The 27,962-nt window shown below is 46.3% G+C and overlaps 1 protein-coding gene across 1 annotated transcript in view; it reads left to right on the forward strand.

Annotated features, from left to right (window-relative positions):
* The first annotated feature begins 889 nt into the window (after positions 1-889).
* LOC119955655 (xenotropic and polytropic retrovirus receptor 1 homolog) overlaps positions 890-27,962 on the forward strand; it is a 109,757-nt gene continuing 82,684 nt past the window's right edge. Inside the window, exons 1-2 of the mRNA XM_038782085.1 lie at positions 890-987; positions 13,945-13,996. Of these exons, the coding sequence (XP_038638013.1) occupies positions 919-987; positions 13,945-13,996 (121 nt within the window). The 5' untranslated portion in view covers positions 890-918. The remainder of the gene's footprint in view (positions 988-13,944; positions 13,997-27,962) is intronic.

Genomic DNA, 27,962 nt, shown 5'->3' on the forward strand with positions numbered 1-27,962 from the left:
CGGAATTTGTACTTTCTCCCCGTGTCTGCGTGGGTTTCCTCCGGGTGCTCCGGTTTCCTCCCGCAGTCCAACGATTGGTTAGGTGGAATGGCCGCGCTAAATTGCCCCTCAGTGTCCAAAATGTTAGGTGGGGTTATGGGGACGAAATGAAATGAAAATGAAAATCGCTTATTGTCACGAGTAGGCTTCAATGAAGTTACAGTGAAAAGCCCCTAGTCGCCACATTCCGGCATCTGTTCGGGGAGGCTGGTACAGGAAGTGAACCCGCTGCCGGCCTGCCTTGGTCTGCTTTAAAAGCCAGCGATTTAGCCCACTGTGCTAAACCACCCCAGGATGGGGTGGAGGCGTGCGTTTGGGTAATGTGTTCTTTCCAAGGGCAGGCGCAGACTCGACGGGCCGAATGGCCTCCTTCTGCACTGTAAATTCCATGATTGTATGATTCAAACACCGTTCATTGGGCTACAAAATACAGAGGCTGGCCCATGTGTATGATTCCCCTAGTGACGGCGATTGCCAAGTTAGTTTTTAAAGAACATTAAGCCACATTGAAAACTCTGAGCGGTTAGCTGGGTAGAAAGGGTTGGGTGGCAAAGTGCTGTTGCACTTGTTGCTGATGTGAGTCTGACTGTGTCCCCTCCCTCCCTGCCTGCCTCCCTGTCAGAGGTTCACTCCATTATTTATTGATGGCCAGTGATCCTGTTGCTGTTACCTAGACGCCAGGGAAAGGTGTCAGGGATCGACTCCAACTTCAGCACAATTAATCATTGCACAGAGAGGGGGGAAATCTACACCCACTCATTTCTCCCCACAATCTGTCGATGGTTTAAGGAGGGAGAGGCTACAAGGCGGCGCTACTTTGATTATTTCCCCTGGTATGGTTCCTGGAAAAATACTCAGTTCTCGGCGTTTTTCACAGCAATGAAATTTGCTGAACATTTGTCCGCGCACGTCACGCCGGAATGGAGGAAGCAGTACATCGAGTACGAGGTGGGAGCTCCTGACTGATTGGAAAACTGCTTTGCTTTGGTTTGCGTTGCGTCCGGGGTGAGGAGGTTAAACAGAGCGGAGACCCTGTCCCTGACCCCATCCCTGTTCCCAACCCTGTCCCTGTCCTCATCTCCATCCCCAATCCCAACCTCATCCCCATCCCCAATCCCAACCCCATTCCCATCCCCAATCCCAACCTCATCCCCATCCCCAATCCCAACCCCATTCCCATCCCTGTCCCCAACCCTGTCCCTGTCCTCATCCCCATCCCCAATCCCAACCTCATCCCCAATCCCAACCCCATTCCCATCCCCAATCCCAACCTCATCCCCATCCCCAATCCCAACCCCATTCCCATCCCTGTCCCCAACCCTGTCCCTGTCCTCATCCCCATCCCCAATCCCAACCTCATCCCCAATCCCAACCCCATTCCCATCCCCAATCCCAACCTCATCCCCATCCCCAATCCCAACCTCATTCCCATCCCCAATCCCATCCCCAATCCCAACCTCATCCCCATCCCCAATCCCAACCCCATTCCCATCCCTGTCCCCAACCCTGTCCCTGTCCTCATCCCCATCCCCATCCCCAATCCCAACCTCATCCCCAATCCCATCTCCATCCCCATCCCCATCCCCAATCCCATCCCTATCCCATCCGCAATCCCAACCTCATCCCCATCCCCAATCCCATCCCCATCCCCAATCCCAAACACATTCCCATCCTGTCCCCATCTCCATTCCCATCTCCATCCCTGTCCTCATCCTCATCCCCAATCCCATCCCCATCCAAAATCCCAACCCATTCCCATACCATCTCCATTCCCATGTCCATCCCTGTCCTCATCTCAATCCCCAATCCCAATCCCATCCCCATCCCTAATCGCAACCCCATCCCTATTCCCATCCCCAACCCCATTCCCATTCCCATCCCTTTTCAATTTCCATCCCCATCCCTGTCCCCATCCCCATTCCCAACCCCATTACCATCCCCAACGCCAACCCCAACCCATTCCCATCCCCAACGCCAACCCCAATCCATTCCCATCCCCAATCCCATCGCCATCCCCAACCCTAACCCCAACCCCATCCGAAACCCCATTCCCATCCCTATCCCCCATCCCCAACCCTAAAACATTCCCATCCCCATCCGCAATCCGCCCCATCTCCAACCCCATCCCCATCCTCATCCCCGTCCCCATCCATCCCTGTCCCCATCCCTGTTCACATCCATGCCGTCCACATCCATCCCTGTCCCCATCCCCATCCCCACCCATCCCCGTCCCCACCTCTCCCAAACTCTCTCCTGACGAGCAGCTCAAAGTTGGGCACCAACCCGTGCAGAGGAGGGGAAGGGAGGGGGCTGACTGGAGACCTGAAAACATGATCCTGCCTCTGTCACTCTGGACCCCCAGTTTAGCTCTTGAGTCAACCGTGACTTTGTTTGGTCTTTAAGAGCTTCTTGCACCGTCCTTGCTGATGTTTAGCCAATGTGTGTGTCACATTATTTAACTGCATCATTTGAAACAATGAGCATTAGATTCTTTCCCCATCCCTGTTGTGTTTGTGCGTGCCTTGAAAGGGGGGGGGGGGGGGGTTCAATCAATGGAGCAAAGCAAACAGTCGAGACTGAGTTAAGGGTTGAGCAGGGCAGAGATCAAAACTGAAAATGCTGGACAATCGCAGCAGGTCTGACACTATCTGTCGAGATTTCGAGTCTGGGTGACTCTTTATCTGGCTGAGAATTTCTAAAGTCAGCACTTTGGTCCAATATCTCAGCGCCTAGTCTAAAGCTAAGTGCTTGGGTGCAATGAGAGGCATCGCATCAGGTGATGTACTTCAGAGGTGGCAAAGCAGATCTCTTCAGTTTTTTGGGGGGTCTTAAGCAAAACAAGTCAGGGTGTCCTGACCAACATCCTCCCCCCGCGCCCCCAAACTCATCTCCTCAACCAACACCCTCTGAAAATCCATGAGCCTCATTGTTGTTTGTGGGATGGTGATGTGTTTAAAATGGCTGCTGACTTTGGCTGCGTATCGGCGGCTGTTTGGAGGAGGAAGCAGAGGGGATGGGTGGATGGGTGTCAGGCAAACCAAAGGCTCGTGATGCTTCCTCACGAGCATCCCTGTCACCTGCATGTCCGGGTTTCAGCAGCTCAAGTTCCCACTGACCACGCTGAACCCAGGCAGCTGGCAGTGGGGAAAAGGCAACAAGTATTCGCCGTGGGCATCGATCATAAAGGCAGCACTGGAACCGTGATAATAGGGCTGGCTATTTCAGGCAGGCCAAGTAGCTGCTCAGGCGTCACTCTCCATGTGCCTCACTCACTGCTCTGCAAGCTGCAGCACCATTTTAATTTGCATCCGAGTCTTTAGTTGCTTCAACTACTCCACGTGGGAGCAAGCTCCACATTCTGCACAATCCCTGGTTAAAGATATTACTCTGAAACTTAGCCAAAAGGTGAAGCATTGCCTAAACCCTCCTGTAACCTCCCCCTCTGACCAAGCTTCTGGTTGCCTGGTTTCATAGCTCCTCTGTGGCTCAGTGTTAAATTTTGTTGATAATTTAGTAGATGTTGCCACTTTAAAAAAAAAATTTAGAGTACCCAATTCATTTTTTCCAATTAAGGGGCAATTTAGCATGGCCAATCCACCTAGCCTGCCCATTTTTGGTTTGTGGCGGCGAAACCCACGCAAACACGCGGAGAATGTGCAAACTCCACACGGACAGTGACACAGAGCCGGGATCAAACCTGGGAGCTCTGCGGCGTGAGGCCGCAGTGCTAACCCACTGTGCCACCTTGCTGCCCGTAGTTGTTGCCACCTTAAGCATGTTTTATAAATGCAAGTTTTTCTTTCTTATTCGAATCATCCTCTTGGAAAGTATTAACCTCTGAAATACATTGTCAAACCCAGTAGTATTTCACAGACTTTAAAATTGATAAGGGCACTTTACAGGCAATAATCACCACAGCCTATTGCTATAAAAGAGGCAGATGATGATAGTAACAAAGAAACAGATACAAATGTATTAAGTTCCGATTTTGTTTTTATATACATTCATAATGTTTAATTTTTATTACGTAGAACTGCGTTGAATGTAAAGGACAGAAAAAGGCCATTCAGCCCAGCTGGTCTGTTGCAGTGTTGATGCTTCACAGAAGCCTCATCCTAAACTATTTTATTGTACCCTATTAATGTAAATTTATATTCTTTTCTCCATTAGGTATTTGTATAAATTCTCCTTAAATGCATCAATGTGGTTGAATTTTCAATGCCTTCTGAAATGGCATAGCAAGCCATTTGGCTCAAGGACAGCTCGGGATGGGCAATAAATGCTGGCCTAGCCAGTGATGCACACATCCCGGGAATGTTGTTCCTCTGTTCAAGAAAGGGAATAGGAATGACCCTGGTAATTATAAGCCGGTTAGTCTTACTTCGGTGGTCGGTAGGTTAATGGAAAAGGTCCTGAAGGATAGGATTTATGACCATTTGGAAAGATGCAGCTTAATCCGGGATAGTCAACATGGATTTGTGAAGGGTAAGTCTTGCCTCACAAATTTGATTGAATTCTTTGAGGAGGTAACGAAGTGTTTAGATGAAGGTAGAGCAGTTGATGTCGTATACATGGATTTTAGTAAGACGTTTGATAAGGTTCCGCATGGTCAGCTTATGAAGAAAGTAAGGAGGTGTGGGATAGAGGGAAATTTGGCCAATTGGATAAGTAACTGGCTATCACATAGAAGACAGAGGGTGGTGGTGGATGGAAATTTTTCAGAATGGAGACCAGTTACCAGTGGTGTACAACAGGGATCACTGCTGGGTCCTCTGCTATTTGTGATTTTTATCAATGACTTGGAGGAGGGGGCTGAAGGGTGGGTCAGTAAATTTGCTGATGACACCAAGATTGGTGGAGTAGTGGATGAGGCGGAGGGCTGTTGTAAGCTACAAAGAGACATTGATAGGATGCAGAGCTGGGCCGAAAAATGGTAGATGGAGTTTAACCCTGATAAGTGCAAGCTGATTCATTTTGGTAGAAAAAATGTGAATGCGGATTGCGGGGTCAACGGCAGGGTTCTGAGGAATGTGGAGGAACAGAGAGATCTTGGGGTTCATGTCCACAGATCTCTGAAGGTTGCCACTCAAGTGGATAGAGCAGTGAAGAAGGCCTATAGTGTGTTAGCGTTTATTAACAGTGGGCTTGAGTTTAAGAGCCGCGGGGTTATGCTGCAACTATACATGACCCTGGTGAGACCACATTTGGAGTATTGTGTGCAGTTCTGCTCCCTCACTATAGGAAGGATGTGGAAGCATTGGAAAGGGTGCAAAGGAGGTTTACCAGGATGCTGCCTGGTTTGCAGGATAGGTCTTATGAGGAAAGGTTGAGGGAGCTAGGGCTTTTCTCTTTGGATCGGAGGAGGATGAGAGGCGACTTAATAGAGGTTTATAAGATGATGAGGGGGATAGATAGAGTAGACGTTCAGAGACTATTTCCTCAGGTGGATGTAGCTGTTACAAGGGGGCATAACTATAAGATTCAGGGTGGGAGATATAGGAGGGATGTCCGAGGTAGGTTCTTTACTCAGGGAGTGGTTAGGGTGTGGAATGGACTGCCTGCTGTGATAGTGGAGTCGGACACTTTAGGAACTTTCAAGCAGTTATTGGATAGGCACATGGAGCACACCAGAATGACAGGGAGTGGGATAGCTTGATCTTGGTTTTGGACAATGCTCGGCACAACATCGAGGGCCGAAGGGCCCGTTCTGTGCTGTACTGTTCTATGAAGGAATAATATTAAAGAAACCTCAGGTACACCGTGTGGTAGCAAGCTCCACATACTGCCCAATCTCTGGCTAAAGAAGTTATTTCTGAAAGAGACCTATTAGTGACAATCTTATATTTATTATCCCTAATTTCTGATTCCCGCATAAGTGGAAACATTTTCTCTATGTCCAGCAGCCCCCCCCCCCCCCCCCCCCCCCCCCCCCCCCCCCCCGCCCAAAATCTTCTCTTTGCTAGAGAGAGGAAAGAGACCAGTCCGTTCAGTGTTCTGAATGGTTATAAACTCCCAGTTCTGGTAACACCCTTATAAATTCCTTTGCCTCCATATATTTGTTTTTAATATAATTTTGGAGACCGGAATTGTACAAGATACTCCAAATGTGGTCTAACCAGTGTCCGACAGATGTTTAATATCAAAGATGAAAAGGAAGGAAATACTCGGCATGTCGGGCAGTATGTGTGGAGAGAGAAACAGAGGAAATGGTCCAGGTCGCTGACGTTGCACTGAAACTGCTACATAGATTTATTCAGTCCGTGCTGCATATGAATGGAGATTGCAGCAGGACGAGGCAGCAGTCACTCGACCTCTTCTGGTTTGGACTTTTCTCTCTTAAAAGATGTTACTGTGGGGCTCTGCTGAACGAATGTGTTCTTGTGTATAGTGAGCAAATCACATTGGCAGGAATGGGCCTGTGTCTGCAATTGGCACTGTATAGCATGGAAGAAGGCGCACCGGGTTGAGCAATGTGGCCCAACCAGCCATAACCACCAAGATGCCACCAATCTGCAGCCTCCGAGACATCTATTTGGAAGAGATTGCCTTCAGTGGGTTAGTGGCACTGTGCCATCAGCTCTAAGGGCATTTTCCGCCAGTGTGAGTGTGCAATTCACTGGAGTCAGAATTGCACCAGGCCTGAATTACATTGAAATGACCTGTGGGGCAAATTTGACCATGTGCCCTCTCCCCCCCCCCCCCCCCCCCCAACCTGTCTTTTCACCAGCATCATCCACAGTGTAACGGTGCCAGCTTGTCAACACACACACAGAGCACTGAGTGACTTGTGTGTGGCACCATTATGACACACACACCTATCTCTTGGCTGTGGGAATGTCTCTCCAAAATGGAGTACTTGAATAAGTGTAGAGTTCATAATCGATAACAACTTGCATTTATATAGCCCCTTTAGCGTGGTAAAACCTCCCAAGGTTCACTTCACCACCAAACCAAAATCAGACTATTAGCTTTTATTGGTAGAGGGATTGAGTTTCGGCGCCATGAGGTCATGTTGCAGTTATACAAAACTCTGGTGCGGCCGCATTTGGAGTATTGCGTGCAATTCTGGTCGCCTCATTATAGGAATGATGTGGAAGCATTGGAAAGGGTGCAGAGGAGATTTACCAGGATGTTGCCTGGTATGGAGGGAAGATCTAATGAGGAAAGGCTGAGGGACTTGAGGCTGTTTTCGTTAGAGAGAAGAAGGTTAAGAGGTGAGTTAATAGAAGCATACAAGATGATCAGAGGATTAAATGGGGTGGACAGTGAGAGCCTTTTTCCTTGGATGGTGATGTCCAGCACGAGGGGACATAGCTTTAAATTGAGGGGAGATAGATATAGGACAGATGTCAGAGGTAGGTTCTTTACTCAGAGAGTAGTAAGGGCGTGGAATGCCCTGCCTGCAACAGTAGTGGACTCGCCAACATTAAGGACATTTAAATGGTCATTGGTTAAACATATGGATGATAATGGAATAGTGTAGATGGGCTTTAGATTGGTTTCACAAGTCGGCGCAACATCGAGGGCCGAAGGGCCTGCACTGCGTTGTAATGTTCTATGATCTATGTTCAGACAGGATTCGGCATTGACCAACTTAGGGGCCTATTTGGGTAGGTGATTAAAATATTGATCAAAGAGGTAGGTTTTAAACAGCATCGTAAAGGAGGAGAGAGAGAGGTGGAGATGTTTCGAGAGGGTTTTCCAGATTTAGGTCCTAAGAACTGGAGACATGGTCCCAAACGATGGGATGATGAAAATCAGGCAGGTATAAGAGGCCTAATTGGATGAACATGGAGTTCCCAGAAGGGTAAATAGGTTTCAGAGTTAGGGAAAGGCAAAGCCATGGAGAGATTTGTACGTATAATTGAGAAATTTAAATGCGGGCTGTTGCTGGAATGGTTTGCACGGGATTGAGGGGTGAATGGGACATAGTGCAAATTAGGATATGGACAGTATAAGTTTGGATGGACTGAAGTTTCCAAAGGCTGAAATATAAGAGGCCAGCTGCGATATACCCATTTTGTTCCTTCCTATTCTTGCAAACTCAATGATACCTAACCAACGTGAGGTCAAAGTATGAACCCAATTAATGATGGTCTCAGGAAGAGATCTTCAGATACTCTGATTCTCATTCTCCCTGTTTGGGGTCACCTGGTTTCCATCGATCTCACCCCTATTGACAGCAGGCACTTGTTATGGGTTGAATGATAGGACAGATCCCATTTGCCGTGCATTGGAGCACCACAGATCTGCAACACTCATACCAAAAGCTCTTTAGAATGATCATTTCCCACTCAGTTGTTACATAGATAGAGAAATACAGCACAGAACAGGCCCTTCGGCCCACGATGTTGTGCTGAACTTTTGTCCTAGGTTAATCATAGAATTTTGGACACTAAGGGCAATTTATCATGACCAACCCACCCAACCTGCACATCTTTAGACTGTGGGAGGAAACCAGAGTACCCGGAGGAAACCCACGCACACACGGGGAGGATGTGCAGACTCCGCACAGACAGTGACCCAAGTCGAAATCGAACTTGGGACCCTGGAGCTGTGAAGCAATTGTGCTATCCACAATGCTGCCCTTAATCATAATACTGAAGTGGTCGACTTCACCCAGTTGGGCCGTGCCATTATAGAATCTTGGATCTCTGCAGTGCAGAAGGAGGTCATTCGGCCCATCGAGTCTGCACTCGCCCTTGGAAAGAGTACCCTATCTATTCCCATAACCCAGTAACCCCATCTAACCTTTTGGACATTGGGAAGCTATTTAGCATGGCCAATCCACCGAACTTGCAAATCTTTAGACTGTGGGAGGAAACCGGAGCATCCGGAGGAAACCCACGCAGACATGGGGAGGAAGTGCAAACTCCACACAGACAGTCACCCGAGGCCAGAATTGAACCCAGGTCCCTGGAGCTGTAAGGCAGCAGTGCTAACCACTGTTCCACCATGCCACCCACTGTTTATGCTTAATACAAGCTTCCTTCCAGGTCTCTTCCTCTAGCCTGATCAGTGCATTCCTTGAACCCTTTCTCTTTTATGCATTTATCCAGCTTCCCCCTAAGTGCTATGGCATTCACCTCGACCACTCCTTGTGATAGTGAATTCCACATTCACACCATTACCATTGGGTAAATACGTTTCTTCTGAATTCCCTATTGGATTATAAGGGACTATATTATATTTAAGGCCCCCTTGTTCTTGTCTCCCGCCCACAAGGAAGCATCATCTCTGCACCTGCCCCATCAAACCCATTCATCACACGAATGGCCACTCCTCAGTCTCTTTCCTATAGAATACAGTCCTGGTGTTCAAGTTGTTTCAATGCCGCAAAAACACCGGTCTCTTTCACTGAACCAATCACCTTCAAGTACAGACTTGCAGCATTTTTATGAATCTTTTATCATTTAATGGATTGTAGATACTTCAGGACGCGGCAAGTCATTTCAAAGGGTGGCAGATTCTTACGGAGAACACAAGGGCATTGTCTGCATCCCGTAACAGCCTCCCTGAACAGGCGCCGGAATGTGGCGACTAGGGGCTTTTCACAGTAACTTCATTGAAGCCTACCCGTGACAATAAGCGATTTTTATTCATTTCATTTCATCCTGTTTGCCATGGGCTCTAATGACCATTTAAGAACATTTATACTGGATTTTCTGCACATGCTAACTTTCATGTGTCTTCTATGGCGATGAAATTGCACCAGTGCCAATGCATGAGGGCAGCTCCAAGGACTAATGCTCGGTCCCCCTGTGGTCTTTCAGGTGCTGGAGCAATGTCGACGATGGAATGACAGATTGATTTAGTTGGGAGTTTCCGCCAGATTGATTTAGATGAATTGACCTTTCAGTCCATTTGAACTCAACCTTCTCGAACACCATCGAATACAATTCCCGGGAACAAACTTTTATATGTTTGTTCTGAGACAGGACCTCAGTTACTATTTCATTCAAAGCACAGTCCCTGGGACATTTCAGGGAAATGTCAGTCAAGATGAGGCAGTTTGAACTCTCGAACTTCTGATTAAGCATGGAAAGTTCTATCCATGAGGCCTACTTGATGGCAATCATAGGCTGAAGCCCATGGGCGTTTGCTTGATATCCTCTTGTTCCGTTAACATTTCTAGCAGCAGAATATTAATCACTAAGAACGGGGAAGATGCCACGGCAATTCAGATATCAGAGAAGTTTAGCACCATAGAATTCCTTCAGTGCAGAAGGAGGCCATTTGGCCCATCGAGTCTGCACCAACCCTCTGAAAGAGCACCCTAACTAGGCCTAACTAGGCCGACTCTCCATCCCTATCCTGTAATCCCACCTAACATGCACCAAGGGGCAATTGATCTTGGCCAATCCACCTAATCCGCTCATCTTTTGAATTCTGGGAGGAAATCAGAGCACCCGGAGGAAACCCACGCAGCCACGAGGAGAAAGGGCAAACTCCACACAGACAGTGATCCGAGGCTGAAATTTAACCTGGGTCTGGCGCTGTGAGCCGCAGTGCTAACCACTGTGCTAACCTTACCATGCATGAGGAGGCCATTCAGTCCATCATGTCTGCGCCACTTTTTTGAACAAGCTATCCAATTAGTCTCACTTCCATGCTTTTCCACGCAGGCCTACAAAATGTCCCTTCTTAAGTGTGCCTCCAATTCCCTTTTGAAAGTTACTGTTATATCTGGCTCCACATAGGGCAGCACAGGGGCGCAGTGGTTAGCACAGCTGCCTCACGGCGCTGAAGTCCCAGGTTCGATCCCGGCTCTGGGTCGCTGTCCGTGTGGAGTTTGCACATTCTCCCCGTGTCTGCGTGGGTTTCGCCTCCACAACTCAAAGATGTGCAGGGCAGGTGGATTGGCCATGCTAAATTGCCCCTTAATTGGAAAAAATTAATTGGGTACTCTAAATTTTAAAAAGAAATTCTGGTTCCACCCTCCTTCCAGAGCAATAATTCCTCCTCGCTACTCCTCAAATTCTTTTTAGTTACCTCAGATGTTTGACCTTTAACCTTGCCGCCAGTGATAAAATTCATCCTTATTTACTCTTATCAATGCCCTTGGTAATCTTGAACATTACTACTAAATGTCCTCTTAAGCTTTTCTGTTCTAAGGAGAACAATTTTAGTATCTCCACATAACTCAGGCCCCTCATTACCGGGAAATCTGTTTTCTCCCATATCGAGATCTTGGAACCCCAAGTACTATTATGTACGTTGCATTGCTAATTTAGCACAGTTATATTGAGATTTCAAAAATTCCCTCACAGGATGTGGGCATCACTGGCTAGGCTAACATGTATTGTCCATCCCTAATTGCCCTTGAGGAGGTGGTGGTGTGACACCGTCTTGAGCTGCAGCAGTTCATGTGGTGTAGGTACACTCACTGTGCTGTTAGGAAGAGAGTTCCAGGATTTTGACCCAGCTACAGCGAGGGAATGATGGTATAGTTCCTAGTCAAGATGGTGTGTGGCTTGGGGGAAATTTGCAAGTAGTGGTGTTCCCGTGCACCTGCGGCCCTTGTCCTTTGAAGTGGTGGAGATCGCGGGCTTGGAAGGTGCTGTCGAAGGTGCCTTGGTGAATTACTGCAGTGCATCTTGTAGATGGTACGCTCTGCCATCACTGCACACTGGTGATGGAGTGAGTGGATGCTTAATGTGATGGATGGGGTGTCAATCATGTGGACAGCTTTGCCCTGGATGGTGTCAAGTTTCTTGAGTGTCATTGGAGCTGCACTCATCCAGACAAGTAAAGAGATTTTTGTTTGGGCAGCACTGTAGCACAAGTGATTAGCACTGTGGCTTCACAGCGCCAGGGTCCAGGTTCGATTCCCTGCTGGGTCACTGTCTGTGCGGAGTCTGCACGTTCTCCCCATGTCTGTGTGGGTTTCCTCCGGGTGCTCCGGTTTCCTCCCACACTCCAAAGACGTGCCGGTTAGGTGGATTGGCCATGATCAATTGCCCTTAGTGACCAATAAAGCTCAGGAGGGGTTATTGGTTTACAGGGACAGGGTGGAAGTGAGGGCTTAAGTGGGTTGGTGCAGACTCGATGGGCCGAATGGCCTCCTTCTGCACTCTATGTTCTATGTTCTAATTCCATTATACCCCTGAGCTATGTCTTGTAAATGGTGAACAGGCTTTGGGGGGGGGGGGGGGGTCAGGAAGTGTGTTACCCACCTCAGAATTCCCAGCTTCTGACCTGCTCTCATAGCCACAGTAATTTCCGATTGGTCCACTTCAGTTTTTGGTCAATGGTAACATCCAGACTGTTGATAGTACAGGATTCAGTGATGGTAATGCCATGGAATGTCAAAGGGGGATGGTTAGATTCTCTCTCATTGGAGATGTTCATTGCTTGCCACTTGTGTGGAGTGAATGTAACTTGCCATTTGACAGCCAAGCCTGAATGTTGTCCAGGTCTTGCTGCACATGGAAACGGACTGCTTCAGTATTTGAGGAGTTGCAGCTGCTGCTCAACATTGTGCAGTCATCAGCGAGCATCCCCACTTCTGAATTTCTGAAGGAAGGAAGGGCAAAGCTTCCCACATGAAAATGAAATGAAAATCGCTTATTGTCACGAGTAGGCTTCAATGAAGTTACTGTGAAAAGCCCCTAGTCGCCACATTCCGGCGCCTGTTCGGGGAGGCTGTTACGGGAATCGAACCGTGCTGCTGGCTTGCTTTGGTCTGCTTTCAAAGCCAGCGATTAGCCCTGGGAGCTAAACAGCCCCTGAGCTAAACATGATGAAGCAGCTGAAGATATTTGGGCCTAGGGCACTACCCTGAGGAACTCCTGCAGTGCTACCCTGGAACTGAAATACTTGACCTCCAACAAGAACAACCATCTTCCTTTGTGCTCAGTATTGTTTCACTAGTATAGAGTATTCTCCCTTACTTCCATCAATTTCAATTTTGCTTAGTCTCCTTGACGCCACACTCGGCCAAGTGCTGGGTTGATGTCAAGGGAAGTTGCTCTTTTCTACATGTTTGGTGCAAGGCTGTAAAGAGTTCAGGAGCTGAGTGGTCCTGGGAAAACCCAAACTAAGCGTCAGTGCGCAGGTTGAAGTGCCACATAGTAGCACTGCTGATGACACGTTCCATTACATTATTGGCGATCGAGAGTAGACTGATGGAATGGTAATTGGCTGGGTTGGATTTAGCACACTGGGCTAAATCTCTGGCTTTTAAAGCAGACCAAGCAGGCCAGCAGCACGGTTCGATTCCAGTACCAGCCTCCCGGGACAGGCACCGGAATGTGGCGACTAGGGGCTTTTCACAGTAACTTCATTGAAGCGTACTCGTGACAATAAGCGATTTTCATTACATTTCATTTTTCATTTGCCTGCTTACTGCGTGCAATTTTCCATATCGCCCTGTGGAATGTAGCTGCAGTGGAACAGCTTGGCTTTGGGTGCAGCTAGTTCTGGAGCACAAGCCATCGGCACTGTTGCTGGAATGTTGTCGGGCCCCATCGCCTTTACAGCGTCCAGTGCCTTCAGCCAGTTCTTGATATCATGTGGAGTGAATCAAATTGGCCGAAGACTGGCATTTGCAATGCTGAGGACCTCAGGAATTGGCCAAACTGGATCCTCCACTTGGCACGTCTGGCTGAAGGTGGTTGCAAAAGCATCAGCTTGTCTTTTGCACTGATCTGCTGGATTCCATGACCATTGAAGATGAGGATATTTGTGGAAAACCCCACCTCCAGTTGTTTAATTGTCTATCACTATTCATGACTGAATGTGACAGGACATCATGAATGAGATATGATGATTTACACCACTCATATGTTGGAAGTCTGTATTGGAACCGTTAGAGTCGAGATGGCCTCAATTATCCCCTCACCCGCGTCTTGGGATGATACTGTGTGGATTCATTCTTAAACTGTATATTTTTCTGTTAAACAGGCTCTGAAAAAGATGCTGCATATGGCCCAGAATCAAGCCCCATTACCAGAAGGTAAGATGCGATTGGTGTTACTATGCATTGAGACCACAGCAGCCTTTATCACAGATGCCGCTTCCGCTAACCTGAATAGAATATCCTGACTCGCACCTGGCACTACGCCAACTTCTGGTCCCAGTCAGTAACCAGGGCGTTAATATTTAATGCTGAAATATGATTTAATTTATATATAATGAAAGAGGATTTATCTTCAAGATAGTTCCAAATAACAAACAGGTGTTGCAGTGCTAATATGATTCAAAACAAATTTTTTTCCAAATATTTATGGCATTGAACAGGATAAGATTCTTATGAGATGTCTGGCATCTAAATTCAAGACTTCTCTCCCTGAATCATTCTACCTTTCCCCTTCTTTAAAATCAAACCTTTTGACCAAAATGCTGATCACCGAATCTAATTCTTCGGCTCGGTGTCAACATTTCCTTTATTTACATGCATGTGAAGTGCTTTAGGATGTTTTAGACAATTAAAGCTGCGATATAAATGTCAATTGTTTTTGTTCTTTTTGACTTGACTTTCAATCATGTTGATAAAATACAGGTCAGTGATAAATAATTAAGCTTCTGCATGTGTCCCTATTGGGCAGTGGAAATGGTGGAGGATTTAATTAATAATCACCTTCCACTCAGGTTGAAATATGAAATCATTCTTGCACATCAATAATTTACTGAGATAAAATGTTGTTCCACTGATTGCAATTACAATTTCAAGCACATCTTGGTATTTAAGAGAGGTATTTAAAAGCCGATTGTGCTCCCTCAGTGTGAACACATCTGTAAGAGAGTTTGTGTTAGGAACATTGAGTAAAACGAAACTGGAACATTAAAGTTCAGCCGTTATGAAGGATCCTTTTATAAAGAACTGCTCGGAGGAAATGCTTCTTGCAAAAAAAGAAAATTAAACACGAGCAGCTGGTTTATCAAGTTTTTATTTTCCAAAATGGTTTGCTAAACATTTACAGGGAGGTAACTTGACAATGTGACGCAGCACCATTTTAAATTAATGTTTCTGCAATGAATCTGCAGCATTCATTCGTAAGTCAGACGTCCTGTTGAATGTGAGCCTTTCGATGGCAGCACTGAGCTACCTGAGGTGTAGCTGATTGTATTTTTCAATATCTAATTTCAGTGCATATGCAAAATGCCATGCAAAAGAAGGGGGTGGGGGGGGGGGGGGGGGGGTGGTGTTACCTGGACCAGCCATATAAGTACTGAGGTTATGACAGCAGGACAGAAGCTGGGAATCCTGTGGTGAGTAACTCACCTCCTAACTCCCCAAAGCCTGTCCACCACCTGCAAGGCACAAGTCCGAATTGTGATGGTATACTCACTACTTGCCTGAATTAAAATGCAGACATACGAATTAGTAGCAGGAGTTAGGGCAGCACTGTGCCACAGTGGTTAGCACTGCTGCCTCATGGCACCGAGGTCCCAGGTTCGATCCCGGCTCTGGGTCACTGTCCGTGTGGAGTTTGCACATTCTCCCCGTGTCTGCGTGGGTTTTGCCCCCACAACCCAAAGATGTGCAGGTTAGGTGGATTGGCCACACTATATTGCCCCTTAATTGGAAAAAATGAATTGGGTACTCTAAATTTATTTATTTTTAAGTCGCAGGAGTAGGCCCTTGAGCCTGCTCCCCATTCAATATCAGCATGGTTGATCTGATTGTAACTTCAACCCCACATTCCCACCTACCCTCGATAACCTTTCACCCCCTTGCTTCTCAAGGATCTACCTAGCTCTTCCCTAACAATATTCATTGACTCTGCTTCTACTACATTTTGAGAAAGAGAGTTCCAAAATCTTACCATCCTCAGAGAACAAAATTCTCCTAATCTCTGTTTTAAATAGGCATCCTCTCATTTTTAAACATTGATTCTCCCATAAGAGGAAACATCCTCTCCACATTGACTCCCTGTCAATACCAATCAGTGTCGTATCTTTCAATAAAATAGAACAGTACAGCACAGAACAGGCCCTTCGGCCCTCAATGTTGTGCCAAGCACCCGGAGAAAACCCACGCAAACAGGGGGAGGACGTGCAGACTCCACACAGACAGTGACCCAGCCGGGAATCGAACCTGGGACTCTGGAGCTGTGAAGCATTTATGCTAACCACCATGCTACCCTGCTGCCCCATATCTAATTGTGCTCTCACTCTTCTAAACTCCAGCAAATACAAGCCTAGCCTGTCCAATCTTTCCTCATAAAATAACCCACCCATTCCAGGTATAAGTCCGGTAAACCTTTTCCAAATTGCTTCCAACACATTAACATCCTTCTTTAAATAATATAGAACATAGAACAGTACAGCACAGAACAGGCCCTTTGGCCCTCAATGTTGTGCCGAGCCATGATCACCCTACTGAAACCCACGTATCCACCCTATACCCGTAACCCAACAACCCCCCCCTTAACCTTACTTTTATTAGGACACTACGGGCAATTTAGCATGGCCAATCCACCTAACCCGCACATCTTTGGACTGTGGGAGGAAACCGGAGCACCCGGAGGAAACCTACGCACACAGGGGGAGGACGTGCAGACTCCACACAGACAGTGACCCAGCCGGGAATCGAACCTGGGACCCTGGAGCTGTGAAGCATTTATGCTAACCACCATGCTACCCTGCTGAATAAGGATTCTAATACCTTCTAATATGCTCCAGATGTTGTCTCACCAGTACCTTGTCTTACTGTAGCATAACCTCCCTACTTTTGTATTTGATTCCCTTTGCAATAAATGACAACACTCTATTGGTTTTCCTCATTACTTGTTGTACCTGCATACTTGCTTTATGCGATTCATGCACTAGGACACCCAGATTCCTCTGCACCTCAGAGCTCTCCAATCACTCACCATTTAGATTGTAGCTGCCACAGGATTCAAGAAACCTGACACCATCCAGGACAAAGTAGCCTATTTGATTGGCACCCCATCCACTGCCTTAAACATTCACTCCCTCCACCACAAATGCACAATGGCAGCATTGTGTTCCATCTACAAGATGCACTGCAATAATCTGCTGAGGTTTCTTCAAGAGCACCTTCCAAACCTGAGGCCTCTACCATCTATAAGGGCAGTAGAGACTTGGGAATACTATCACCTGCAAGTTCCCCTCCAAGCTACACACAGCGCTGTCTTGGAGCTGTTCCTTCACTTTTGCTGGGTCAAAAACCATAATTCCTTCCTTAAAGAGACTGTGGGTGTGCCTACATCACAGGGACTGAAGCGGTTCAAATTGCGGCTCATCCCCCACCTTCCCTGGGGCAATTAGGGATGGGCGACAAATGCTGACCTTACCAATGATGTTCACATCCCAGAAAGTCATTGGAATGTGCCTAAATTTGTAACTCTATGTTCTCAAAATGTCGTAAAGAAAACTGTGGAATTTAAAAAGAAGCAGTTTCAAACATTGAGTCAGAAAGCATGTGGTTTATGTCAAATAAGATCAGAAAGTCTAATGCTTTTGGCAATCTTACTTGCTCAGATGCCTACTGATCATTGTACTGAATAACCATGTCTGCACAGGCTGACGATCAGCGCAGTGTGAGAACCTGGGAACCTAATAGAGCTGTGACAGGATTGTGAGGTTTGGGGAACTTGGAGACCTAGGGAGTGGGCAATCTAAGGAGCTGGGAAGCCAAGGGTATAAGAAGGCCTGGGGAGTCTAGAAACAATGATATCAGCGACGCGTGGGGATTGGGAGGGCTGGAATGGGGAGAGCCGGGCAATCAGCAGGCTTGGATGGTGAGTCAGGTTGAATAGGCAGGAGATCTGGACGGCACTGAGATTGCCAGGGGGCTGAGACAGGCAAGAGGTCAGGACAATGGAGGGAGGCTGGAAGAGCATGAACACCAGGGAGAGCAGCATTGTTCAAACAAATGAATTCAAGTGGCTTCAGGAAAAGGTTGCTTGAAAGCAGTGAAGCTGGCGGTGTTTAAACCAATGTGAGCCCCTGAGGCACGCTGGGTAAACCAATAATCCAGCATGAACAAATTAACAAACTACACACAGAACATGGTAGGTTCAGTCCAATTCAGTTTGTTTGATTGAGTCAGTTGTCTGAAGAAACCATGCCATCCACCGTACACACAAGCGTGACATAAGTGGGAAAAAGGTCATCTTTCCCAGTATGTTGCCCTTATTTCTCCTTTTGTTCCAACTATAAAACAATTATTTATGATTGGCCTATCAGGTTTTCATATGTTCTACCCTTCTGCTCGCTAGAAGAAAAAAAATCCCATGAACGTGAATGTTTCCTGTTTGTTCTATGAAACCACCTTGACTATTGGACCAGGAAAGTCAACTCTAATGATTATCATTACTTTTGGGATGGGAGTATGGGAGCATCCCATAATTTACAATATCAAAGACTAATACAGAGATTTCTGATTAGTTTGCAGCATGCGTGAGGAATGCCAATGTAGCACATTGTAGCTGTCAACTCTCCTGTGACTTTTAAAAATCCAAATACACCAGGCCCACTTGTTCTGCTACCAGTTACGCCTTCTAAAGTTCTAACAGATTTGTCAAATATGATTTCCCTTTCATTAATCCGCGTTGACTCTGCCCAATGTTTGTTTGCTTTGAATCTTCACGAGCACTTTTTCATCTCTTTGGGAATAGTGGGGAAGTAGTAGCAGGCCAATTATTAACCTGTTTGAACTGCATCATGAACGCACTCTGTCCAATCATATGATGATCATCTGAGTCCTCTATTGTCATGTTTAGTTATAGGTTCGAGCATTTTTCTGTCAGGCCTGTAGAATCCTGTTTCTCTCTCTCTGTCCTAGAATCGCAGGGTTATGTTTGCAACCATTGTGCAATGGTTCCAATCCATAGGGACCATTCGAAAATGTAGCGATCTCTGAAAGATCAAACGCAATGCATCCACCATCTCTGTCATCACCCAAAAGGATAGGCCATCAGATCCTGGTGATTTGTCAGTTTATTTTACCCATTAACTCCCCCTGTAATATTCGGCAAATGTTTGCCATGGAGAGGGGGATGGGGCGGGGGGAGGTCGGGGGTGAGCAGGGGGGCTGCAGTTTTAGCTCAGATGGCTAGCTGGTGGTTCAAAAGAACACCATTGATAGGTCTGTACTTTGGTTGATATATCTTATGTGTCACCGCACTTTATATATTACTCGACAGATCTTGAAACTGAGCTTCATGCGTGAAGTAAATTGTCTTTTATTCAGTTAGTTTCAGATGTCTCTTGATCAAGTCAGTTTTCTTGCAAATGCAGAGTTTATTTAAAGTTTGTTTTGGTCAATACAAATTACAGCTCTTGATATTTTCTCCTAATTGAATACACGATACAGAAAAGTTGAAAATAAACAAAATGGCGGTTCAAAGCGAAAGTGCAGAAGGTAGCTTCAGAAATTAAGTCAGATGATTCCGGAATGAATTGTTCAATACCGGCACGTGCTTTTTAAGGTTATGGCTATCACCAATGTCTGTCCCCTTTCTGGCTGTGATTGGGTTAAAGTTATTACAGTTAATTCAATTCGATTGAGATGTCTGTCCATCAAATTTTAATATGGGGTGATTGAAATACATGAATGTACTATCCTTTCTTTTGATTTAATTACATAGGGTTTCCGCCATGGCTGCTTGGTACCACATCTAATACAAAGTTATCATTAGAGATTCAAAGGATTAAAGTAAAATAGCAGTAATGTGCAAGAGGAAACTAGAGTAGAGCTGATGGATATCAGTGTTACATGTTTTCATCATATGAAATAAATAGGAGATCTGATGGTTACACACAGATATCCAACTCACTGTCGAAATAGGAGAGTTAATGTGCTCCAGTGTTACACACTTTCTTTTTTTAACAAACAATTTTATTGAGGTAGTTTTCCGGCATTGTAAACAGTTACAGGCATCAACAAAAAGAAAGCAAAAAAGGCAAAAAATGTGCAAACATCCACGTACATTCAATACTTCAATCGTAACATACTGCACCAGCCCGCTCCTCTCCCATCGGCACCACCCGCCAATTTATCCCTCCTACTCTACTCTACTCTAACCCTCCCACACACCCACCCCCTGCTGACGCTCACTCTCCCACAAATAAATCAATAAATGGTTGCCACCTCCGGGTGAACCCCTGTACAGATCCCCTCAAGGTGAACTTAATTTTTTCCACCCCCAGAAAACTCGACATGTCCGAAAGCCACCACTCAGTCTTCGGGGGCTTTGAGTCCCTCCACACCAATAATATTAGTCGCCGGGCTATCAGGGAAGCAAAGGCCAAAACATCGGCCTCTTTCTCACCCTGGACTCCCGGGTCCTCCGAAACCCCAAAAATTGCCACCCCTGGACCCATCGCCACCCTTGTTTTTAGCACCCGGGACATGATCCCTGCAAATCCCTCCCAGTACCCCCTAAGCATCGGACATGTCCAAAACATGTGTACGTGGTTCGCTGGTCCTCCTGCGCACCTAGCGTATTTGTCCTCTACCCCAAAGAATTTGCTCATCCGAGCCACCCTCATTGGGGCCCGGTGAACGACCTTAACAGTGTTACACACTTTCATCACACCATAAATAAGAGAGCCAAGTCAAGATGTAGAATCAGTTGGGGTGAAACTAAGAAACAGAAAGAGGCAGAAAATAATGCCAGGGGTAATTTGTAGCCCCCCCCTCTCCCCCTCCCCCACCCAACTGTTCTCGTTGTGTCAAACGGGAAATTAGGAAATTAGAGGTGCATGCAAAAAGGTTAATAAAGGAATTATGGGAGACTTTAATCTTCGCCTGGACTAAGTATAGCGAATCTGCAATAATAGTGTGAAAGATGAGTTCATGGAATGTATAAAAGCCAATTTTCTGAATAAGTCAAGGAACCAACTAGACAACAGGCTATTTTGATTCTAGTACTTACTGTACAATGAGACAGAGTTGATTAATAACCCTGTTTAAAGGAGCCTCTGGGGGGAAGGTGATCACAGGATGATAGAATTTTATATTGAGTTTGAAGGTGATTAAGTTAAGTCCAAAGATAGGGCCTTAAATCGGGACAAACAAAACTATGTAGAAATAAGGGGCACGTTGGCTAAGGTTGATTGGGAAACTAGATTAAAATATATGACGATAAATAAGCAATGGCAAATATTTAATGAATTAGTTAATGTTTCACACTGATTAAATATTCTAAGGAACAAAAACCCCATGATCCAACTGTGATTAAGAAGAGGTTAAAGGAAGATGGTTAATAAGGGGATCAGGGGTTATGGGGAGAAGGCAGGAGAATGGACTTGAGAAAAATATCAGCCATGATTGAATTGCAGAGCAGACTCGATGGGCCGAGTGGCCTAATTCTGCTCCTATGTCTTATGGTCTGTGGTCTTCTGATTATTTTGTTATAATGATGGTGTCTATCCAGATGTTTTCTTTGGCTGAACTAACTTATTTTCCTGCACTTGTTCTCTGAAACCTTATGGACCAGGCTGTAATAGTACATTTTTAATTAGGTTTATCGAAGTGATTAAACTGTCTATTGCTTTAAGTTTACTCTTAAGTTCAGTGGTTGCCGCTTCCAAATGGACTTGTGCTTGTCTCTTCAGTAGGCCTCCACCATGGCGGAGGCGGAAGAGACCCCCTCCACCGCGCATGCGCCGGGGTGACGACAACGGCAGCTGACGCTCCGGCGCATGCACGGACTCACGCCGGCCGGCGAAGGCCTTTCGGCCAGCTGTTCGCGCCGGCTGGTGGGGCGCCAAAAGCCGTTTGCGCTGGTCGGTGGGGCGGCAACTATTCTGGCGCGGGCCTAGCCCCTAAAGGTGTGGAATTCTCCGCACCTTTGGGGAGCCCCGACGCCGAAGTGGTTCTCGCCACTCCGGTACGCCGGGACCCCCCCCCCCCTCCACCCCGCCGGGTAGGGGAGAATCCCGGCCCAGGTTAGAGTCCAACAGGTTTGTTTCAAATTACTAGCCCACAGACAGAAAGTAGGACACAGATTGTCAGTGCAGTTCTCCGAGCACCATTACTCTTCCTTTCCTCATGTGCATGTAATAGCGATGCAAAGCCACCACGCAGAGTAGGGAGGCTATTAGCATTTAAGAGGAAGCTCATTATGTACACGAAGGACAAAAAAAAGAGGGATGTGTTGATGAAATAGGGCAGGAGGAAGTTAGTGTGGAGCCGAAACATTGACTGTGAACTTGTAATCTTGATCTTAGACCATGGTACGATTATACCCACAGGTTTGATATTCCAATCAAACGCCAAATAAGTCACCCTGAATATGTCTCGGCTGCCCATCTGTAATTTAAAATATTGAATTAATTTCCAAATATGGAAATAAAGTATTAGTGAAGACACAGATATTTTCCTAGGCTCTGACATGGCTATTTTAAATGACAGTACCACCAAGACATTATGTGCAACTGTAAAGTCGAGGGGTTTCAAACCTTGAACAATTCAGCTCTTCAAGAAACATAAATCTGTTAAGATAAGCAGAAAGCATTAGTTGGTTCCTTGCACTATTGTTAACTTTCACTCTGTACACAAGCCTGACATTCCTTCTCATGACTGGTACAGGCTTGGAGTGCCGCAGGGCCTGTTCTTGTGCTGTATTGCTCTTTGTTCTTTGTTCTAGCTGTGAACTGATCAGGGCTGTTCAACATGTTACACTTTGTGCTCTCTGGGGTATCTAATAATCTTTAATATTGCCTTCACCACGGCGGGGGCGGAAGAGAACCTTGCTCATGCGCCGGTATGACGTCAGCAGCCGCTGATGCACGGGCGCATGCGCGGACTTCCGCCGGCCGGCGAAGGCCTTTCGGCCCCGGCTGGCGGGGCGACAAAGGCCATTCGCGCCAGCCGGCGGAGCGGGAACCACTCCGGCGCGGGCCTAGCCCCTAAAGGTGCGGAGAATTCTGCACCTTTCGGAAGGCCCGACGCTGGAATGGTTCACGCCACTCTGTCCCGCCGGGATCCCCCGCCTCTGCGGGTAGGGGAGAATCCCGGCCGCTGACTTTTTCCAGCATTTTCTGGCTTTATTTCAGATTTCCAGCACCCACTGTATTTTGCGTCTATTTTAATCACATCATCCAGCTCCTTGCGATGCTGAAATATTTCCCTTAAACCTCTGCCCTTTAATTTATCAAACTATGTTATGTGCTGCTGTAACTGATTGAGACTTGACAGGTTATAATGAAAAAGAAAAACATGCATTTGTATGGCGCCTATAAGTCGGTAGGACCTCTCTGTTAAAACCCGCAAGTAATTCTACGGGATGGGAACAATTAACTTCCCCATGGGGCAGGGACCTCTAAAGAATGTATAGTTGCCGGGTATATAAAGCCGGTGAGTTAACCACCAGCCAGGCAGATCCGGTTGGGTTCTCCCGTGTGATGTATATAATACTGATTGTAAATAAACAAAGTTTCTTTGAACACCTTTGTGGCCTTATAAAACTCTCAAAGGGCTTTACAGTGGAATAAACATTTTTGAATTGTCGTCACTGGTGTCTTAGGAAGCCCGATGCCCAGCCAGTTCCCACCAACAGCAATGAGATAGTCACCAATGTCATAATATACACCCAGGTATATGATGGTGCACAGGCAGGCAGTGATTGACACACAGGATGACCAATGAACACACAGAACACAGCAGCCAATCACCAGACAGGACACGGCCACTATAAAGCCAGAGGGCACTAGTTTTCCTGCTCTCTCGGGATCCAGCCTCTGGGATAGTCAGAGCTCGTGAGCAGCAACTAGAACAAACAGCATGTGGTAGTAAGATAGTCTGGTCAGGTTAGCCTCAGGTCTCCAGTCAAGTCAGCATAGTGTCAACCCACAGTTAAAGCATGTAATATAGTTAAGCGTTCAATGAAATCGAGCTGCATTTCTTCAAGTGTTGGAAGCCTGTCTCTCTCACTGCTGCAGTAAATGCAGTCCTCGTAGAGCCAGCTTACCCAACACATCAACCAGATCATCAGATAGGGAGCAAGACAATGGGAGAACCTTCCTGTTCCCCTTCAACGTAGCTCCACTCAATTCTTTGTGCCCAACTGAGAGGGCAGATGGTTTAATGTTTCATTTGAAAGATGGCACTTCTGATGGTGCCATACCCACTGAAGTGTCATTGTAGATTTCATAGAATTTACAGGCAGAAGGAGGCCATTCGGCCCATCGGGTCTGCGCCGGCCCGTGGAAAGAGCAGCCTGCTTAAGCCCACGGCTCCACCCTGTCCCCGTAACCCAGTAACCCCACCTATCCTTTTGGACACTAAGGGGCAATTTAGCATGGCCAATCCACCCAACATGCACCTCTTTGGACAATGGAAGGAAACCCACGCAGACACGTGGAGAAAGTGCAAACTCCGCACAGGCAGTCATCCGAGGCCAGAATTGAACCCGGGTCCCTGGAGGTGTTAGACAGCAGTGCTAACCACTGTGCCACCATGCTCTTTGAAGTGGGGCTTGACCATACGACCCTATGACTTCAATGAGAGTGCTACCACTGCGTCACCTCAACATCGCACAATGTCAGTTTGTAACACCGTTACCCATGAGCTCTTATACTGCCTCCTCCTCCAGGTACATGCCCTAAGAAGGCTTTGGAGATGATAGACCTCCACTTCATTGGTCCATGATCATGCTTGGCAAAGTGCTGCAGTGGTTTGCCACTGCCTTCGGCAGTACAGCTGACCAGGAAACTCTCCCACTCTTACCGCCTGCCAACAGGCGCATTGGAAGGGTTTAAAGGCTGATAATCAATCTGTTTGGCCACGTTATGAACACACCTTCCACGGCCAAAAGATTCTGATGTGGGACTTCAACCTGGAGCTTCTGATCCGGATATAGGGTGGTGGAAATCTGGAAGTCACAGCCTCTGAAATCTGTGCTTGGTCCACTGAAACTTTCAAACCTGAGATTGCTGGGTTTTGTTAGGAAGGTGCATTCAGTACGATGGAACGAAGCTAAGACACAATTCAGCAATGATCTACTTAAATCACGGTACAGGTTCAAGGGCTGAATGGTCTACTCCTGTTCCCATGGTACCTTTCAGCTCTCTATTTATGAAGTGTGATGAATATAACTGCAACGCTAATGTTCATCACACACCTGTCTCAAACCACTTGACCTTCTAATCCAGTTTTATTTCATTAATATTACGCATTATGTAAAAAAAAGATTTCATTTCAATAGCGCCTTTCACAACCACTAAACATCCCAGCCCACGTTCCAGCCAAGGGTTATACGTTTGAGATGCAGTCACTGTTGTAATGAAGGAACTGAGAAAAGCAAAGGAAATAATTCTACAACAAAACTAAGCTCTCTAAAAAAAATACTTTGTATTACCAATGAAAAATGATCCAGCATTGCTTTTACCATTATCCATTCTGGTGGATAATTCTGATAAAACATTATTTCTCCCTCACCCTCAAGTGTCCCAATTCAACATCAGGAAATGTATAAATGAATTTCGGAGTACCAAATTCTATGTATCTCTAATCCGTTCTGACTATTTCATTCGTTATGTATGTAAAAAATTGATTTCTATATGGAGCAGCGCCTTCATTAAAAAGTTCAAATCAATAGACGTACAGTATATGTGTCCTGAGCCACTTTAAACATTCAATGTGTGGTCAGCATGACTAAGCACATCTGTAGCCTGTTCCCCAAGAGTCCCACAAACTGACTCCCTCATAAGCAACAAATCACATCTGCACACACTCACACACACACACACCAGCATGCCAAGATCATGACACATGTGACATCAAAGCAAGCTACTTCTGTTTTTGGCTGTCTATCTAAAAGATTGCATGGTGTCTGCAAATCTTTGTTTATAACCTTCCTCCGCGTTATCCCCAAACTCCAGGTAGTAGCCAGATTGCAGAGTACATTTTTCATTTTCGATGTAGACAAGAACTCAACCCTCTATCAATTAACTGTTCGCAACTGCTCTTTGATGACATCCACTGGGTTGTGAATTCATTCCTGATTGATTCTCTTTGCTGGTTTGTTCTCAGACAGATACTTCTCGCACATACACATACCCCTTCATTCAGAGTCTGGTTATTGTGATCATTTGTCGTACTCACCTCTGACTATTTAGGATGGTAATTTTAGAGCCAAGTTACCAGTGCAATCCTCTTGCTTCTAGCTCATAACCGTAGTCCCTTCCTCTGTCTAATTAACACACATGATCATACAATCTTGTCACATCATATGTACATTAGCACTGGAGTATCCTTACTGTCCAATAAAGTAGCTGCCTCATGCCTATTAACCATTTCTTTCGCAATCCAATCCAAAGCACCATCAGTATTTTTACTTTGGGTATTAAGCCTTCCTTGAAGTATCTTTAAGGTGTCATGGTGGCACAGTGGTTAACACTGCTGCCTCTAGCGGCAGGGACCCAGGTTCAATTCCGGTCTTGGGTGACTGTCTGCGTGGAGTTTGCGCATTCTCCCCGTGTCTGCGTGGGTTTCCTCCGGGTGCTCTGGTTTCCTCCCACACTCCAAAGATGTGCAGGTTGGGTGGATTGCCTATTATAAATTGCCCCTTAGTGCCCAAAGATGTGGGGTTACGGGCCTAGGCAGAGTGCTCTTTCAGAGGGTCGGCGCAGACTCGATGGGCCGAATGGCCTTCTTCTGCACTGCAGGGATTCTATGGATATTTAAATCAGTTTCCCGGGATGAATTATGTCAGAATTTGCAAAGATACCAAGTGGATTAAAGCTAGGCCATAGAGAGGATCATCTTTGCTTTGCCTCGTCACCACTTTGGAGCTTTTCAAGGTTCTTCCTCTGATGGCTGCTATTAACCAGACAATCACTCACATTTAGAAAATCCCGAGGCTCCCAACGTCAGCCCTGAACCAAAAATAAACCCTAATGCAGCATTTACATTCAACATTGCAAAATCGTAATTGGTAAATATTCAAGTAGATCGGCATATCTGACCTTAAATTCCTCATGAGAGGGGGCAGCACCATGGCATAGTGGTTAGCATTGCTGCCTCACAGCGCTAAGATCCCAGGTTTGATCCCAGCTCTGGGTCACTGTCCGTGTGGAGTTTGCACATTCTCCCTGTGTCTGCGTGGGTTTCGCCCCCACAACCCAAAGATGTGCAGGGTAGGTGGATTGGCCACGTTAAATTGCCCCTTATTTTGGAAAAATGAATTGGGTACACTAAATTTATATATTTTTTAAAAATTCCTCATGAATTGATCGGGTGCAGGATTCATTATTTCTTAGCTTTGAAAACCTTGAGAAAGCTTGGAGAGGTGGAGTCAGTCACCGCAACAATTTCACACTTGCTGCCTGGGACTTCAGAGAAGCAGTGATCATCCCTTAAGTGCAACTTTGTAATTCTTCAACCTCCCTTTTGTTAACAAAAATGCATATTTGGTGGTATATATAGCCTAAATAAAACATGTTATCATATATTAAATCATAGGTATTTGATTGGGCAAATGATATTTGTGATTCTGTCAAATAAGTTTCACCCTAAATGGGTCCTCAATGATTTTCAGTTTCAACTGTGAAATGTGAAAGCACAAAGGTTTTTAAATCTGGGAGGGCCAGCGATGCAGTGCATTACTTCGACAGCACCTTCCAAACCCACAACCTCCGCCACCTAGAAGGACAAGGGCAGCAGATACGTGGGACCAGCACCACCTGCAGGTTCTCCACCAAGCCACGCACTATCCCGATTTGGAACACATCGACCGTTCCTTCACTGTCACGTGCACAAAATCCTGAAATTCCATCCCTAACTGCACTGTGGGTGTACCTACAACTGGCCTGCAGAGGGTTCAGGAAGGGAACTCACCATCACCTTCTCAAGGACAATTAGGGATGAACAATAAATGTTGGTCTAGCCAGTGATGCCTACATCTCATGAATGAATAAAAAATAGCTATAAACCTTTAGGAAATGCAGTAAAGCAGAACAATCTGGAAAAACTCAGCAGGTCTGGCAGCACCTGGGGGGAG

This window comes from Scyliorhinus canicula, chromosome 21 (assembly GCF_902713615.1).
Source record: "Scyliorhinus canicula chromosome 21, sScyCan1.1, whole genome shotgun sequence".
In the NCBI taxonomy this organism is placed as follows: domain Eukaryota; kingdom Metazoa; phylum Chordata; class Chondrichthyes; order Carcharhiniformes; family Scyliorhinidae; genus Scyliorhinus; species Scyliorhinus canicula.